Source organism: Thunnus albacares, chromosome 11 (assembly GCF_914725855.1).
Source record: "Thunnus albacares chromosome 11, fThuAlb1.1, whole genome shotgun sequence".
NCBI classification, from domain to species: Eukaryota; Metazoa; Chordata; class Actinopteri; order Scombriformes; family Scombridae; genus Thunnus; species Thunnus albacares.
This window is the reverse complement of record NC_058116.1, coordinates 6,577,268-6,596,201: the sequence shown is the minus strand read 5'-3', so window position 1 is coordinate 6,596,201 and position 18,934 is coordinate 6,577,268. Positions and strand designations below refer to the sequence as shown.

Here is an 18,934-nt window from a genome sequence, read left to right as displayed (position 1 = left end):
GTGGTGTTAATATCATCACATTCCAGCTATCATATCAGCCTTCAAGATACAAGCTGATCCTAGTTACCTTAAACACAATCTGTTTACATGCTGCAAGTCATCGGCATAATATTTGAGCAGTAATAGTAGTTTTTTTTTTCTCTTCTTTTTGTGGTTGCACTGCTGCACGTATTTCTGTTGGCTGGGATGCCACAAAATTAATCAGCCACAGATGAGCTGAGGCAGATCTCCCCTCACAACAAACATCAGTGAGGAATCATCTGCTTTCATGCCACTATTCATTAAGTCACTTAAAGGATGTTTATAACAAGACTCTGAAATTATTTAAAAAGTGACGTGGACAATTTCTGACATTTTCGGAAAGTCGCAGGAACTAAATAGCTAATTTGTCTTGGTCTGTGATTGATTAGTTCTCTCTGTGCCAACTGATTCCATGTAACATCCTCAGACTGTGATGTAGGGCCATAGGACTAAACAGGCTTGAAGCTGAGTGTGACAGACTTGCGGCTGTCTGCTGCAAACACTGCCGCTTTCATGCTGATGCAAATCAGACGCTGCTCTCCATCTGCTGCTGTGATGAGGAAGAAAGGAGTGTTTGATTCCACAGTGTGGACAGCATTGAATCGCTCTGCATACACTCCAACATCCACTTTTCCTCCCATCCTCTTTCTATTTGTCACAACTGAGTCTGGTTCACTAAACGTTATTGTCCTGAAGTACAGCTCAGAATAAGAAGTCTGATTAAAAATTTACACGGTTAATAATTTCAATAAATAACTAAATGTGAAAATAATCTACTCTAACAGTGTATCTAAAGGAAACAATACTAATGCTACAGTGTGTGTGTGTGTGTGTGTGTGTGTGTGTGTACCTGGGAACAGTAGACAGGTAGGTTACCAGCCTCCTCAGGTCCTCCTGTTTTATTCGGTCATGGTTGCTTCTGGCAGGAAATGTCAGGATTGGTCCTCCTCTCTTATCTCGCCCACCTGTGCATGCACACACAATTAGCATAATGTTTAATGCTGCCAAACACGTAACGTTCATAAGACTGGCTTTATTTCATCGTTCTGTATTATTAACAAATCCCATGAAAAGACATAAACCAACAATAAATTGATCCTGCTAATATTGTCTGTGCCTTTTCTAGTATATGGCTCAACAACACAGAACCCCACTGGTACAAAGGAACCGTGAAAGAGTCATTGAGAGACATGCTCTATTATCACAATGAACATAGCAATACTAGTATAGTAGTAACAGCAGCAGTAGTACCAGTAGTTGTAATATTAGTACTGTAGTGCAGTAATAGTAATAGTAGTAGTTATAATAGTAGTGGTAGTGGTAACAGTAGTAGTAGTAGTGATAGCAGTAATAGTTGTACTCATACAGCAGTTACAAGTTCTATATAAAGACTGTAATTTCAATTTTTAATAATTATTGATAATGTTTAGCATTTACCTAAACAAAAACGAGAAAATATGAAAATATCATGCACAAACAAAATACAGAACACAAAATCCAAAAAGTGAACCATTAAAGCTTTGAAACTATCTTCACACAGCAGACGGTACTCTACACTACAACCACTATCACTCCATTATCACCAGCTAGACCATATCACAGTTAATCTGCACATTATTTTACACTAACAGCTACAGTATCTGTGCATCTGTAACATAACTCCCATCACAGCTACATCAGACTGTGGACACACTTTCCAAAGCCTCTGAAACCTATGTGAAATACAAACGCTCTCTCCCTCTCTCTGTGATAAATTATGTGTGTAGAGATGTTTTGGTTAGATTAATGTAAGAAACACAAACCGCACTGTTTATGAAACTGCTACTCAGACGTGGAAAATCGGTCTGTGTGTGTGTGTGTGTGTGTTTATGTGTGTGTGTGTGATTTGGGAGGGAGTATGCTGCTATAATCTAAGGAGGAATCTGGATGACAGATTGTTGTTGGCACTGGGTCTCTCGTCCTCTCTCACTCTCTCTCTCTCTCCCTTTGTTTCTCTAGGTCTCTCTGCCTCTCTCTCTCTTTCAGAATTACTTTTGCACTTGTACGTAATTACTACAGTACCTGAAGAAAGAAAGAGTACTCCTGTTGTTCTAAAACAGTGTAAAATCTTGAAAAAATACATTAAAATCAATTGATAGTCCTTAATGTATAAAATATATATTCCATTCTAGTATGGTAGTGTTAGCCTGCATTGCAATATACCAGGGTATTTACACTTGCCAATATTTGGCCAACTTTCTTGGTATACAATGTACATTTAGCATTCTTATGTTGTTCAATCTATCTGAAACTCAGCCAGTGGATTGCAAAGGATGTTTTCTGTGCCTCACTGAGGCTGCAACTAATGATTATTTTCATAATTAATCACATAATTGTTTGGTCTATAAATTTTCACAAAATAGTAAAACTGTCTGTTGCAATTTCCTGAAGCCCAAGTTAATGTCTTTACATTGCTTGTTAAAACCTTAAAATGAATAATTTACTGACATAAAACCTAAAGAAAAGCAGCAAACCTTCACAATTAAGAAGCTGCAATGTTTTGTTTTTGGGTTTTTTTTGGGGGGGGATAATAAAAATGACTTGTGACAATGATTAATCTATTATAAAAGTAGTTGCTTGTTGTTGTTGATTAACTAACTGAATTATCAACGAATTGTTTAAGCTCCATTTGGCTCAATTTTTACAAAATGTTCACTGTAAAATCCTTGAAGTACATCTTTAATACCAGAGAGTCAACTTCCTGGGTTTACTTTGTTCCTGCTAACACCAGCAGAGACCAGACCCGCGACCAGAGCTGAGCCATGTCCAAATTTGATTCAGTGTCATCAGGTTCAGTTAGTGGAGGGCTGTATATAAATATGTGTAATACCCAGAGTTGATCCATGCTGACCTGCTATCAGCTCTGATCACATGGTGAGTCATAATCATAAATGTAGTCAGCTGTTCAGGTCGATTGGTTCGGGTCTAATTATCATGGAGTCTATTTCTGACCAGCTCACGTGTCTCTTTCAAAATGACTTTCTGCATGTCAGGTTTGAGTCCACATTGGATCAGGTCCCATATTTTTGAGTAATGAAGGTCTCTACCACAGAACTCTAGTTAGAAATAAAATGAGACTACAAAAAACATTGAAGCATACGATACTTTCATGAGTAAGGGTTTAATCTTGGGAGGTTGTGACCTGTGCCTGGATTCTTGTTAGCTCACAGCAGCTGTCGCAGCTGGGGAAAATTTTAATTTTTCAATATTTTGGAAGATTGGAAGCCCTGTTGGTCAATTTAAGAGGTCATGTGATGTTAGCGTCCGCCTGCTAACTCTTTTGTTTGTTCAGAATATCACGAGTGTTGGTGAGTGTGATGGCCTGTGGAGTGAGACTGTTCATGTGTCTGCTCTCTCTGCTTGTTTTGGCACACGGTGATCTGTTGTGCCTGCCAGATGGGAGAAGTTCACATAAGTCATGTTCAGGGTGTTAAGCGTCTCTGATGATTTTCCCTGTCCGTTTCCTGACTTAGGAGGTGTTTAAGTCCTGGAGGGTGACTGGTCCATACCAATGATCTATTCTGCAGCCCTGTTTGTCTGTTTTAGCTTGCTGGCACACAAAGAAAAGTAATCCTCCATGGTGACTCTATGTTGGTCTCACACTTCATGTCCTCAGATCTCAGAACCTATTTCTCTTGAGCATGGTGAGGGGGATCAGTGTGGGGAAACTCTTACTCAACAGTCGTCTCCACAGTTTCGAGCATGTTTTGCTCCAAGCTGTTGTCACCACGCTGGAGGGCCAGCTGTTCAACCTACCGCCTTGGATGAAGATGGTTGTCATGTGCAGGCTTGAGGTTTTTGTCAAAGGGGTCCCCCGCAGGGAAAACACTGACAGGTATAGAGATCTGGGGCCAGATGCATTTAACCAGAGCTGCTGACAGAAAAATAATCTGCAACTATTTTGATAATCGTTTGAGTAATACTTTAAGAAAGAACGCCAAATTATCTGGTTCCAGCTTCTTTAATGTGAATGTTTTCTGGTTTCTTTAGTCCTTCATGATGGTAACTGAATATCTTTGGGGTGTGGACCACTACTCGGGGCAAAACATGACATTTTAGGTTGTATCTTAGGATTTGAGTAACAGTGATTGACATTTCATAGACCAAACACCCCATCAATTAATCAGACAAAGAATCAACAGATCAATCTATAATTAAAGTAATAATTAGTTTCAGCCCTACATTTAACTCTGTTTGGGTTCAAATAAAGACACTCAAAGACAGAAATATGCATAAGTATTCTTTTTGTCAGTATTTCCACTCAGTTTTTCACATATGGGCACCCTTAATCAGCCGTTTTCATATCACCACCTGTCTGCTCCGCCAAACTTTGGATGTATCAAAAAAAAAAAAAAAAAAAAAAAAGCAGCAAAGAAGAAGTACTTTTTCAACAAGCTGTCTGTGTTGTATCCTTAATCAATGCCAGATCATCACACACAGCTGTGGCTACTTATGGAGCCCATATGATATTCATCAGACGTTCATGTAAGCCATCATCAGCGGTGATATATCAATTATTATTATCAAACACAAGAAAGGTGATCAAAATGCATCACGCTCATTATCAGAACAGATGTCAGGAAGCCCTTCACAATGAAAAGAACATGAGAGGAGGGAAATAAAAATGCTCCACTGTTAATCACAATGATACAATTTTAAATGTACGAATAAATCTTTAATTGGCATTTTATAAGCTAACAACCTAAATCTCTCTCATCTTGCTGTATTTTTCTATCTATCTATCTATCTATTCTACCCAATCAAACCACATTCTGCTCCTTGTAGAGAACTGTGAGTACGCCTGATCTGAGGGACGTGTGAGACCTGCAGTTTTCTTCCTATAAACACCATTTTATGTGTGTATAATGGCGTATGCATACACAATGTTTATACATCTAAACCGTGGAGCCCCATTTTCCAGGATATCTTCTGCTCCATGATGTAATTTGATAGTTTGGATCAGTTAGCCTGATAAGTTTTCTTTTGTCAGTCTTTCTAAAAATCTGTCCTCAATGTGAACCCGATGACTTACACATGACCTCAGTGACTCAGATGTGATCTCAAATTCTCAAAAGTGATTGAGCTACAACACAGTCTGACACTCACCTGACACGAAGGCAACTTTCTCCTTTAACACAGGAAGAACATCAGACGCCTTGATGCCTTCAGTCCTCAAAGACCCTGCAGCAAGACACAGAGAGAGAGAGAGAGAGAAACAGTCTGTCAGTAGAGCTTTAAGCTTTTAGTATTAATCCCATTATCAGATCAACATTCCTGCGTGAAAGAACACAGAGGCACGCACACTGACAGGAATCTGGCTTTTACAAGACCTGAAAATAATGAAGTATTACAATGTTCTTGTGTCTTTCATACAACACTGAAACAGGCTTTGAAAGAATTTTACACCTTTTGTGAGGTGTTTTATAGCCGTACAGCCTAAGTAGCTTAATTATCGTTCGTGTCATTTTACAGACCTGTGAGTAAACAGTATGTAGTTCATCTTCATTAGGGCTGCGACTAACAATTACTTTCATTATTGATTAATCTGTCTATTTTCTCGATTAATCGATTAGTTGTTTGGTCCATAAGTAAATGATGAATAATGTAGATCACTGTTTCCCAGAACCCAAGATGACGTCCTTGAATGTCTTGTTTTGTCCACAACTCAAAGGTATTCAGTTTACTGTCATGAAGGACTAAAGAAACCAGAAAATATTCACATTTAAGAAGCTGGAGAATTTTGACTTTTTTCCAAAAAATGACTCATAACGATTAATCAGTTATCAAAATAGTTGGTGATTAATTTAATAGTTGGCAACAAAACAATTAATCAAATAATCATTTCAGTTCTAATCTTCATCCCTCTTTATTTTACAATCTTCATATTTGTTCAGTACCCTGGTCCCTCTCTCTCTCTCTCTCTCTCTCTCTCTCTCTCTCACACACACACACACACACACACACAGTTCATCTGGTCATCCGTCTGTCATCTTATAAAATCCCTCTCTGTCTCTCATTTTTATTAATGCTCTCTCTACACTCTAACCTCTCTCTCTCTCTCTGTCTCAGTAGAAAACAAGCCCAAATGTCCATCGCCTGCTGTGTGTGTGTGTGTGTGCGTGTTTGTGTGTGTGTGTGTATGATTACACACACACACACACAAACACACATTCCAAGAACATTCCACAGTGAGAACGCTAAGTCGGCAAAATCTATCTCAGGACAGAGAGAGAGACACCAGCTCTGACTGGATCTATGGCTCCGTTTGAAAAGTCAAGTTTTAAAGCACTGACGTCAACATGGGTCACTTAAACCTGGTTCACCTTCATGAAACAGGACAAAGGTCACAAAGGGTGAAGCTGCATTCTCACTTTTAGTTTAGTCAATATTTGACCGTGTGATCTGGGTGATCTGATCACAGGTAAACTGTTTTGAACTGATGTGTGACTTGCCTGCAACACAATGAGGCTGCACTGGGAACAGTAATGATTTGAACCTGATGGAGCATGCGCTATAGTCTTAAATTAACATTTAATTTACCATTCCAGGCTGCCATTGGTTTCCTTTTACTTCCATATGGCATTGTAATTAAATATCAGACTCTTGAGATTTGTTTGATATTCATTACCTTATCTTGCAGACTGAAACAATGCATCAGTCTTTGTTTAAAGTCCATTTCCAAGCAGCAATAATGTATATTTTACTTACACAATTCATGCATCTTCACGAGACTGCTAGTATAATTATATTCTAAAAAGATAAATTAAAACAACTGGATGCCTGGAAGAATCCAGTGTTTGCTCGCATGTAGACGTATACCTACTGTGCATGCGTGTCTGTGGTTGCGTGTGGGTAAGTGAGTGAGAATCATTTGTCCATTAGCGTTCAGAGGAAACTGCTTTTGTCATTTCAACACACACAGGAAACTGACGGTCTTGTCTGCGGATACACACACACGCGCAAACGCACACACACGTCAGCGTTCTTTCGGGCAGTGATTTTCAAGTCATGTTCATCTGCAGTTCTGCGGTGTTCTGTCTCTCTCTCACCGTTAAGAGGTGCTGTTCTTGTACAGAACTGTGAAGACCCGCTCAGTTGCTTCTTTTTTTAGATCTAAAACTAAAGCACTTTGTTCCAACAGTCCTGCAATAAATCTTACTTTCATGAGGTTTATAATGGTTTCAGTTTTAGCTGAAACATTTAAAAAATGTGTTGATTCAACTTTATGGTGGTAGTTTGTGGTGCTCTTGAATCGTATGGTTCAACACTGAGAGATGTTTCTAATATTTTGCCCACCTAATTTCTAATTTGACTTGTCTGTTTACTCAGAGAGAAAGGAATGTGTCGGCACTGGAACCAGTATGAAAATACATGTGTTGATTGAAATACTTACAGTATAATAATAAGAATATGATCCCAATTGTTTCATTTTTTTCTTTGTCATTGTTGTTTCTCACCAGGAAAAGAGGATTATAGATACAGTAGATAGAGAGGATTATGCAAATGTTTCAACTGCCAACACTCGGAGTCAGGCACACCTGCACAGCCATAAAACTTGTTTGCGCACACACACACATACACACACACACACACACACACAAGCACAGATTCACTTGTTTATTTCACTCACCGCATTCTCTTACATCCATTAGGGATTCTCACCTGTAGCCTTAACCAAAACCCAAGTCTTACCCACAGAATTTAATGGTTAATTTAATGACACCAGTCTTATCCCCTGATGGGAGAAAAGTCCCCCCTAGTGTAACTATACAAACAGGTTTCTCTCTCCACATACATATAACTCACACACTCCACTCTCCTCCACAGCCTTGACACACGCTGTCAACAATCCATCAACTGCAAGAAAAAAAAGAGAGATTGCAGAAAGAGAGAGAGAGAGATAATGATGGAAGATGGAGAGAGAGAGAGAAAGAGAGAGCGAGGGAGTGATAACACTGACTGCCAGAACAAATTTGAAGATTTTTTTTTACAGTTCTACTCATCCGTGGAAAGACTTTACGTGACACATTTAATTCAGTGACTTTCACAGAATCACCTTCAAACATGTCTGTTGGAAGAATCCTGATGCTTCTGACTGCTCAGAGACTCAGTCAGGAGGTGAGAAATTTACATCCTAAAATACTGCAAACTACCAGCTCAGGCCTGCTGACTGTCCTGACCTGTCATTTCCAGTCATTAGTGTCTTGTAAGTTTTACAATAGAAGTAATAACAGTGACATCACTGCATTTATTTAGCCTGAACATATAGAGCCACATAAATCCTCTGTGCCTTACTTATCTCTCTCAGCCAGCAGTTATTTATTGACTCAGACAGCCTTGTCACAGTGGCAGCCTTGACATTGACTCATCATCTTCTGAATATGCTTCATAATATAAGTATTTTAAAGTAATAAGTGTTTTCTGTTTGCAAGTAAGTTTGAAACGTTGGTAAAATACATGTTGTGTTGGTAAGATTTGTATCTGTAATTAATCCCCGTCTAGTCTAATCTGATAATCAGACTAGATTGTAATTTTATTTGGCTTCATTATGCAGCCATGCAGACATTATACTGATGTTAGCGGTTTTTGGAGGCAATTCATTTTTGCCATTTTTGTGGTGATTTTTCTGCTACCATTTTTCAGACTCTGTCACAGGAAGATGACACCCCCACTCAGTTGTTTTCCCAAATAAGGGAACAGTCGCCAATGAGCAAAACACCAAAAATGTTTTAAATTGGTGTAATCTGAGACAAACAGAAGTCTGGAATCAGGCTATAATAATGCTACTCTGCTGTCAGGTCAGGGTATTGTAAAAAAAAAAAAAAGTGTTTACAGGAGGGAAATTTTTTCAGTAGAGGAAGTGTCAGAGCCTGCTCCACCATGATTAAACTTTGAAAAATCATATCCTGATGCCACAACATGATTTGTTTAATTTCTTATTCTTGTGATCGTACGAAAACAGGTTGTTACATCAAGATAAAGAGCCACATAAAATACACACATCCCCTCTGAGGACTCCCACAGGGAAATCTGACAAAAAAGAAAGAACATGTTGACTATCCTTTCATCTCTCTGCTGCTGTTTCTCTACCTCTCTCTTCCGTCCTCTCTCTCTCTCTCTCAACGCACTTCATCACCATAACATTTTAAAGCTTTCAAACTAAATCCAGTTAAGGTCTCAAGTATTAAAATAACCGTTTTTTTCTTATCTTGTCTTCTCTTTCCCTTTGCTCTCTCTCTCACACACACACACGCGCACCTTTGATCCGACATGTGTTTTCTCCATCCGAGCTGTTCACCGCATACACGCATCTTCCGCGCGTGTGTGTGTGTGTGTGTGCGTACAGTAGCGATACAGCGGTGATTACAGCAGCATATGGCTGTTGAACACACTACACTAAATAACTCGGGGCCATTGAATTGACTAGACACACACGCACACTCACACACAGAGCATGTAGACTAATCTGATAGCCAAAAAAGTAAAACCTTCAGACAGAGAAAAACCTGAATGGTTTGACAGTCTTCTTCTTTGCTGTCATGCTGCTTTGGGCCAAGGCAGTGCACCTTCTATATGTGTGTGTGTGTGTGTGTGTGTGTGTGCCCTAACACTGAGGCTGACATCATCCAGAAACCAACATGAACATCTGCTAGCAATTGGTACACTGATGGAGGAAAACTTCAATGTGTGTATGTGTGTGTGTGTGTGTGTGTGTGTTTTTGTGTGTTCAGTGAACCCTCTATCATCTAAGAGTGAAAATTAATTCCACCAGCAGTTATCAGATTGGATGAGTCTGGTAGCTGAAGTAGACGTTCCAGGCGTAGCATTACAGCCAGGAGTACCGGTAATGTTTTTAAAATCAGCCGGCCAATGTTTGCTTTTGTCTGACTAACAGTTAGAAATCTCAATATTCAATTTGTAATGACATGAAACAGGTGAAAGCAACAATCATTACACTTAAGAAGTTTCAAACAATACATCTTTGGGATCCGTATTTGATAAATCCTTTAAATGATAATTAAATTGTCAGAATTGTAACTTTTTTTTTTTATTTAAAGTCCTCCTCCACTCAAAAATATGTTTTTCTTCTCGTTCCTTCAGTTGGATGTCGGATGTGATTTACTGTGCAGAATGATGTATGTGCAGAGTTTGACACTAGAAGACTGTTTTCATATTCATCTGCTGAAAGTGGAAAGTTTCTCCGTGCTCGGTGAAAACCTGATTTTAAGGGGCCTGAGAGCATGATTTGTGACATCATAACTAGTTTGGAAGCCAATCCTGGTGCAGTATGCAACTTATACAAGTGTGATGTGGAAACTTGAAGCCTCCGGTGTACATACACTGAGAACGGACTTCACGGTGAAGTAAGAGACATCTTGTGTCCAGCTGTTAAAACTTCAATGAAATATATTTACATATTCATAGATTATGGAATTTTTAATGAGGGAGAAGTAGGTTCCATTGTAAGTACAAGTGGTACTTATACTTTTTTGTGGAAAAACCATATCAGACATACATTATTGTTCCAAGCAGAGTATGTTTATATGTCTTAATACATATCTGGATGGGATCTTTAAACATGATTTTGAGGCATGGCATAAGACAATGATATACTGTATTTCTTCTTTGCTTGTAACTGCAGAACTTGTGAGCTAAACACACTTTCAATAAGAGTTCAAGACAGGAGTTGTCTTTGAAAATTTTCCTTAAATTAATTGTAAAATTGTAAAATAGATACAAGGAGTACCTGCATATTGAATCAGAGCTCTGATTCAGTATGCAGGTACTCATTATCTACTTTGATTGTTTTTTTGTATCCAGCACCTGTCCCACTGAGGTTTTGTGGATGTGCTCATGACTACTATGTTTCAAAGCTGTAAAAAACAAACAAACAAACAAACAAACAAACGAAAGGTATTTTATTAAAGTGGTCACAAAAAAAAGCTGCACTATAAAAAGAGTTATAGCAAATTGTATTGTAACAATAAATTACTAGTGAAGTGACAAGAAAACTGGACACAGAAGAAGATTCGACATCCAAAACCGCAGAGGAAACAACAGTCACAAAACATCTATAATAAATGAACTTCCTGGATAAAAGGCTTAAGGGCATTTGGAGAGCAGATAACAGATGCCTGCCAATAACTGCTCGGTCTGATAAAAGGCTGGATGTCACAATGACTATGTTTACGTGCACACTAATACGAGTCATGTAAACAGCATATTCCAAATTAGGCCTAATTCCAAATATAGCATTTTCCTATTAAGACATGTAGCATATACTGATATTATTCTGGTTTTAGAACCATTCTTTGGACATGTACACAGTGCGTTCGGAATATGCGTCTCAATTGGAGATTTACCGCAGTTTGCTACACACGACCTCTTGTCTGTTTACTGTCAGCTCCGTGCGTTGGGCTGGGATAGAGATGCATGATGGGCTGGTTGTGTAACGCACCCCTGCGCAGGTAAAATGACATATGCTAGAGCAGGAAGGCAGACAGAGGAGAGGAATGGGAGGAGAGTGAAGAGCTGTTCAGGGTGAGCCGATAAAACAGAGCGTGGCTTCTTCACGACGGGTAAGGAGGGGATTGGTTATTATCCTGACATGCAGCCATGGACTGACTAGTAAACATCATGGGACAGCCTTGGTACTGGATACGCTTGTAACTATATTATACTATATTTATAATATCAGTCATATCAGTATCATTTATAAATATCAGGCAGCAGCTCACTAATGTTTTTCATCTCGCCGGTTTACTTCACTGCCTGCAGAGATCTTGTTATTCCCATTCCCACTGGAGCAGAGAGAAACCCTGAAAACTCTCTGCATGTAAACAGGGATATTAATGGAATATTCATTTTCATTAGCCATGTAAACAGCTTAGAAGGAATATTGTCTTTTTCAGAATAAGGGCAAAAACTGGAATGTTTAACGCATGTAAACGTAGTCATTGTCTATATAACTATAGAACTGTACCTGGTTTGCCTTCTACTAGCAACACAGGGTTATCCCTTCCTATCTAACTCAAAGGCGCCACGTTTGTTGAAAATACCAGCATGTGATGTTGGTGGAACGAAGAAGGCGGAACTCAACTGCAAAGGCAGTGCAGCACCTGGACAGTCAACAGTGTGCACACACTAGTTATCTTGTAGTTCATCTTCAAAAAAGGCAGCAGTTGCAAGCATTGTTTTGATTTAATGAGTAAATAATTACCTTTGCGAGATGAACATGAAGTACATAGTGAACTTTCTACACCGTTACTCAGAGACTGACATTAGTGGAGCGGAGCAGCGATCAGCAGAAAGAAACGAGACCAGCTGACCAACACACACTACAGCATTAAACAACTTAAACCAACTCTGAGGTGAGAAAAAGAAAAGAGAATAAAAAATAAGAAGAAAATAACTCTGTGCTCATTCTGTTTCACCTCAAAAGCCCTGCAACCACTCAGTGTGTTGGACAACGATGTCTTTCCCTAACTTAAAATAAATAGGCTGTGGACCATTTATCTTATATGCCAGTTATGTTTCATTTTGTATTTCAGTGGAGTAAGGACACCAATTTTTCATCTTTTTGTTCCATCTCGGTATAAAGCTGAAATCCCTATGGACACTTTCATCTGTCAAATCATGATTTTTCACTTAAGCACACAAAACTCTAAAGGTGTGCACACAAACTGTGTGCGCCGCACCTTTGTCTCAAAATGATCCAGGGAAAACCCTGCAACAGAATGTTCAACTAAGCTGACTGCTGGTGGCGAAATAGTATCAGTTTAAAAGAAGTTTCACTCACATGAATGAGTTGTTGAAACGCAATTTAACACAAATATTTTTTATATGTGTTCTTTCTATACAACTTATGTTCATTCCACAAACCTTTGTGAGTGAGAAGATACAGTCTAGCTACATGATACATGAGAGTAGCACCTGCATACCAACAGCTAACTTGTCTAGGGACAAGGGACAAATAACTGTTTAACAGCTGAGTTCCACAATGATCTTCTTTTTGGCAGCTATCTGTATCAGAATATTCTGTGTTATGTTGTTAGGTAACAAAATAGTATATTGTTATTTTTTGTCATTAAGTTTGGAAGGAAAAAACACAGGAACACTGAGGAAATGGAAACGACTGAACTACCATCAAGAGAGGATTTTAGCCCTCAAACTCAGCAAACATTGCTAGGCAACTGGTGGAAACAGCCGGCTCTTCTTGTCATTCTGCAGCGGCTTGTTCACATAAAAACACTCAGTGAATAAACTTCTAATATCCATGAATGAATGACTGCCCTAAAAACATTGTATCTGTGTCTCTTGCCTCATTTACATGCTAGCAAGGATAAAAGCCATGAATTCAAATTAAGCCCGCTTCAGTCAACACATATACGGAGGTGCGTTGGAGTCAGTGCAGGTCACAGTCTGGAAACTCTGCTAAGTCAGTGTTGGCGGAAAGCATCACATTGAAGTCGACATCTGCATTCATATGGAGCCTTTAATTTAGATGATAATCATAATTACAAACCAATCAGAATGATAATTTCTCATGTAAACATCAAGATTAGAACACTTCTGCAAACTAAATAAATGTCAGACTCTGAAAAACAGAACCACGGCAGGCTGCTGCTGGTACAACGTTAAAATATTTAGGGATCAATGTGCAGATTATTGTGGCTGAAAAATGCAAAACAAAACATTAAATAAAATAGTCAAAAGAACTGAGCAATGGCCAAGATTCTGAGCAAATAAAAAGCCTAAATCAAACATTATTACTGCATTATTGTATTATAGGATTACTGGATTATTACTGTGAATTCCATAAATACTGTATCACAAGACTAACCCTTCCGTCTGATTACTGACTGTGGACTATGCAGGCATGATGCCTCGTCACATTATTTTGGGTCATGTACTCACAGTCAGTGACACTCAAGTAACCAGGTTACTTCGAGAAATCTGGTTACGGTGGTAATCAGAGAATGTGATTACATGCACTGCGGTAAAACTGGTTACTGTAAATCCATGTATACATGCAGCAGGTCAGTAATCAGATTTCTCCTCTACCCCCGACCTTATTTGGGAAGCATGGCTCTTATTTTGACTGATTAAGTGATAGAAGACACTGCGGTGGTCCTGACTTTGTGTGTGTGTGTGTGTGTGTGTGTGAGAGAGAGAGCAGACAGAGTGGAGCTCTTTGTCACAGATAAATGTGTCAATATTAATGTTTCACTAGTAAAATGTTCAGCCAAGGAAACTTATTTAGACTTGTACAGGCTACTTTTTGCCGTACAAGTCAGACTTTAGTCAGACTTTGGATGTAATAATCCTAAATACATGGACTCCATGTAATTATGTCTCCTTCCATCCACCTGCTCCACTGTTACTTTCCTCGTGTAAACTCTTGTAAATCCATACACAAGTGTACTTGTAAAAAGAAATCAGGTTTCTCTACTGTAATCCCTGAATACGGTAACCAGATTTATATGAAATCAGCTGACTGTACAAAAATAAAAAATTATAGCTGAAGACGAAAGGTGAAAGAGTGAAGAAGTGTGGATATTGTAGCATAATGTTTCATACGTTTTTTTACTGAAAGATGCGATCGGCAACAAAAAATACCTGAAAAACAGCAACATCAGAAGGTCGATGTAAGGTGAAAGAAATACAGGCGTCAAAAAATCCCACAGGCACTGAAAGACACACACACACACACACACACACACACACACAAAGACACTCACGAAGTCTTTAGAAGTCTTTCAGAGAACATTCATGTTTTTTTCATGTGGTAGTGTGGGAATAAATGTTGCTTTAATGTTGTATTCTTTTATGTGTGTGTGTGTGTGCGTGTGTGTGTGAGAGCATCATCTGTATCCCGCACACACACACACACACACACTTTGCAGGAACAAACATAGAAGAACATTTATTCCCACACTACCAAATGAAAAAAACATGATCAAAACACGATCAAACATCAATGTACTCTGGTGTGTATGGTATATTTCTTTTTTATCGCAGCAAGGTCACACAGCCTGGAAGTGATGTCACTACTTATGGTGTGCGTATGATTCATTTCATCACTGTCTATTCTTATGAAAAACTACAGGAGTAAGGTCACAGTAGACTCTACTGCGCGCACACACACACACACACACAGACACACACACATGCAGAAAGACATAGCTGATGTTCAACGTTTCCAGACGTGTAGATGTTAAAGGTCAACATGCAGTCCTGCTGGAACCATTAACACCGCTACCCCCAGCCCCCCCGTCTCTTTACACACATGACCTGGTAGAAGAAGCACACAGGAACCAAATGATGACCCGACCTTACAGGAAGGACTGCTACCATCATTGATATTTAGCCTAGTTTGAAGTTCTGCTCACGTAAAAACACCTCAGCCGGTGAGTGATACAAGCTTTTCACCAGACAGTGAAGGTGACACTGAGGATGCTCAGACAGCCAACAGACATCCGTTTCAATTATTAGGGTTGAAAATATGACGTACATTCTGGCCATTCATCTGAGCAGAGAGGCTCATTTCCCAGATTGGTACAACTGTGGCCAAAATTCAAAAGGCCACAGGTGCCTAATGTATCTGATAATGTGTCTATGTGTGTGTGTGTGTGTGTGTGTCTATGTGTGTGTGCGCGCTCTATCTAGCAATTTTGAATAACGATCAAACAAGAGCAGTTCAACAGCTTTATGTAAAACCAAACTGCTGTGTGTATGTGTGTGTGTATGCATGTGTGTGTGTGTGTGCCTGACAGGCTATAACATGTGTGACATTCATCACACATACACACATCGAGGTCATGCGTGTGTGTCTAAATGTCTTCGGAAGAAAACAGGTGAGGCCGTCTGCACCCTAGCAACAGCTGCCCCGACGACCGGCTGCCGGACCTTGTGTGTTACCACGGAGACAGGGGCTAAGGGTGCGGTCTATCATATTTAATGCTCGGTTGACATGTTAGACAGTGACGCTGTATTCTTGGAGAGGCTGAAATCTTTGAAGTTTCAGCAGCTGCGCATCACTGAGCAGTTATCATTCATTTACCAATCAATGACGGTGCCGCGGTTTACAACCTTCCGATCAAAGCAATACTTGTCATCCAACCACTTCATCATGTGTTAACTGTCAGGATTAGGTTACGCCATGTGTTTGTATCAATTACATTTGTGTTTAAGTCCTTACTGAGTTCCTACTCATACTAGCAGTGAGCTTCGAACAAGCAAACATCTTCCTCTTTTAGAGATGTCAATAATGTAAACCTGAAATTTACATTTATAACAGCTTTAACGGAACTAACGTTATGCATGTTGATGTTGTGCTTTGCAATATGAGAGCTTTTCCTCATTTACACCGGGTATCAAAGTAAGCATTCTATATCTTGATATGGTATTTTGACAAGGAAAATGTATTTTAATGCAGCACATTGCAATCAGAAAGCTGTTGGTCAAGTTAAGATTTAGGCGCAATCTGTAACGTTTGGCGACATTCTTAAAAAAAGATTTATCCAACAAGTTGGAAATTCAACTCTGCTTCATCCCGCTATCACAAGCAAGCCCAGCAAAAAGCTACAGACAAACATTTCATACAGCAGCATTGTTACACTTGACCTTGGACATGCTTGACAAGTCTGCCAGCTCCACCTACATCATTTGCATATTGAAATCTGACCACAATGTGGGAAGAATGTTCTTTTTATTCTAGCTGGCCAAAAGACCTGCAGACTAGTTAAAACCTACAAAAGCACCACACACAGTCTGACCTTCACCTTCATACAAGGATGGTTTAGTCTTGCAGACAGAGAGGAGTGCACACTGAAGGAACTAAGTGGAGGCAATGAACGAAATACAAGGACAACTGATTGAGCTGTTGCTAGGCAACCTCTCACATCTCACTCTACCAAAACAGAAGTGGTCACCCATCAATAGTGTATTTGTATTTCTCATTTATACTTTAAATTGCACAGAAAGGTCAAATAAATTTGGGTAAATGAAGTGCAAATTCTGCAGAGAGAGCTGGAGGTGAGTGAACTTCAAAATCTGGTGAGCTTTAGCTGAGCTGTGGTGTGTTGGTATGTTTTTTGGGGTGTTATTTCCTCTGCCTGTTGATGTGTGGCATAGTGTAAAGCTGTTGGCAAGGATGTGTGTTGTACCACCCACATGCTTGTGCACTGTCATGTATGTCCCTGTACATGAGATACAAACAACCTGCCAAATAGCACTACTAGTGGTCAAAAACTCCACAGGGTAACTTTAAACATTATCACAAAATGATTAACACTCATTTATTCACATTCATTTTTCAGTTAGCTCACTGTTTTCAGCTATTTTTTGAAAGAGATGCAAAGTAAGGAGTATGCAGCGTAGTAAGGGTAAGCGTGTAATAAGAATGTTTTAACCTCACAAACCTATTTAACACTTGGATAGGCATCATGCAAAGCAATGTCATACAGTTGTACAGGCAACAAGTGCTCAGAAGAAGTGTACCAGAGCATCAAATTGTCAGAGGTATTGAAGAAGCAACTTAAAGAGCAATAAAGAGCTAATAAAAGCTAATACCAGACTGATTACTTTCTGCGGTAGAAAACGTGGGGTATCGAACCTCGATACACACTTATGAACTCATGTCTGTAGGCAAGTTACTGAACCTCTTGAAAACATGGTTTTAAACCTGCCATATGGAGCTTAAACATGAGTCCTGCGTTGTTACTGACAGAACACTAAGAGCTTATGTTATCATTTATGCACATGTTTTTTATTGTAAGCAACATGTTTATGAATACCTTGGTGAATATTAAAGAGTAAAAAAATGCTGTTAGCTTGGTATCAGTATCAGCCAATACTAAATGGAATCTAGATTCATGGTGGGGGACAGGCGGAAACAGACATGATGATTATAAATTTCCTACTAATGATTCAGTAATTTGTGTTAGCGCTTACAGCTCGCATTTTTCACAAAGTCCTGCTAATAACATTTCTCATGCTGCCTTCATGAAACAGAAATATAAGTGCAATTACTCAAATTTTACAGTTGAATGGAAGCTGATGAGTCTCAGTGGACTAAAATTCATGATATCGTGAAGTTCTGTTGAACTGCGATAAAGAGGTATCAATGACTGATATGGTTGGTAGATGGACAACCCGCGCTGCTCATTATTTTTAATTAACCACACCTTTTCAGTCTCTTACCACTGCCACTGGTCTGTTTGCCAACTCATACAGCCAAAACATCAAACTAGAGGCCAATGATGCATCTAATCTTTATGAAAAGAACTGGCATCGACGTTCAAGATGATCAGCATCACACAGACTTACTGTCAGTAGCAACTGAGCCAGACTGGAAGACTGAGTCCAGCTTGTAGCAGAAGTCAGTAGTTAAACCCCATTTTTCAGTGCTGCTTCATCTCAATGGACAGTATCATACTGAATATGAATAATTAATTTTCTGTCTCATTATTTTAACATAATACCTGCATATATTCTTTAACACTGCAGTGTGAATATGTTTTCTATCCTCATACACACACACACACATATGCAATTTAATGGCCTCGGCTCCAGTTTCCTCTGCAGAGGAAAACCACATCCATCACTCTTCCAACACAAACCACACACTGCTCTCTCTGCTCTCTCTCTCTCACTACCACACTCTTGACACTCTCTCTCACACACACAAAGAGAAAGAGAGAGCTTGTAAATAGTTAAGTGCTTGCCAGGCATCGCACTCAGGTCACAGACACAGCAGATGATGTATTCTCCATAGGGAAGCTCCCTCCTATAACGGGACAGTTGCTGGAAAAAAACATACAATTCCATTATTAGAGAGACAACTGTCTGTCTGTCTCTCTCTCTCTGTATC

General features: G+C 39.3%; 1 protein-coding gene across 1 annotated transcript in view; it reads right to left on the bottom strand.

Moving 5' to 3' along the window:
* Positions 1-18,934, bottom strand: part of kalrna (kalirin RhoGEF kinase a) — a 153,237-nt gene that overhangs the window by 105,971 nt on the left and 28,332 nt on the right. Inside the window, exons 2-3 of the mRNA XM_044365187.1 lie at positions 5,167-5,241; positions 872-986 (exon numbers count right to left, since the gene is read on the bottom strand). Coding sequence (XP_044221122.1) covers positions 872-986; positions 5,167-5,241 — 190 coding nt within the window. The remainder of the gene's footprint in view (positions 1-871; positions 987-5,166; positions 5,242-18,934) is intronic.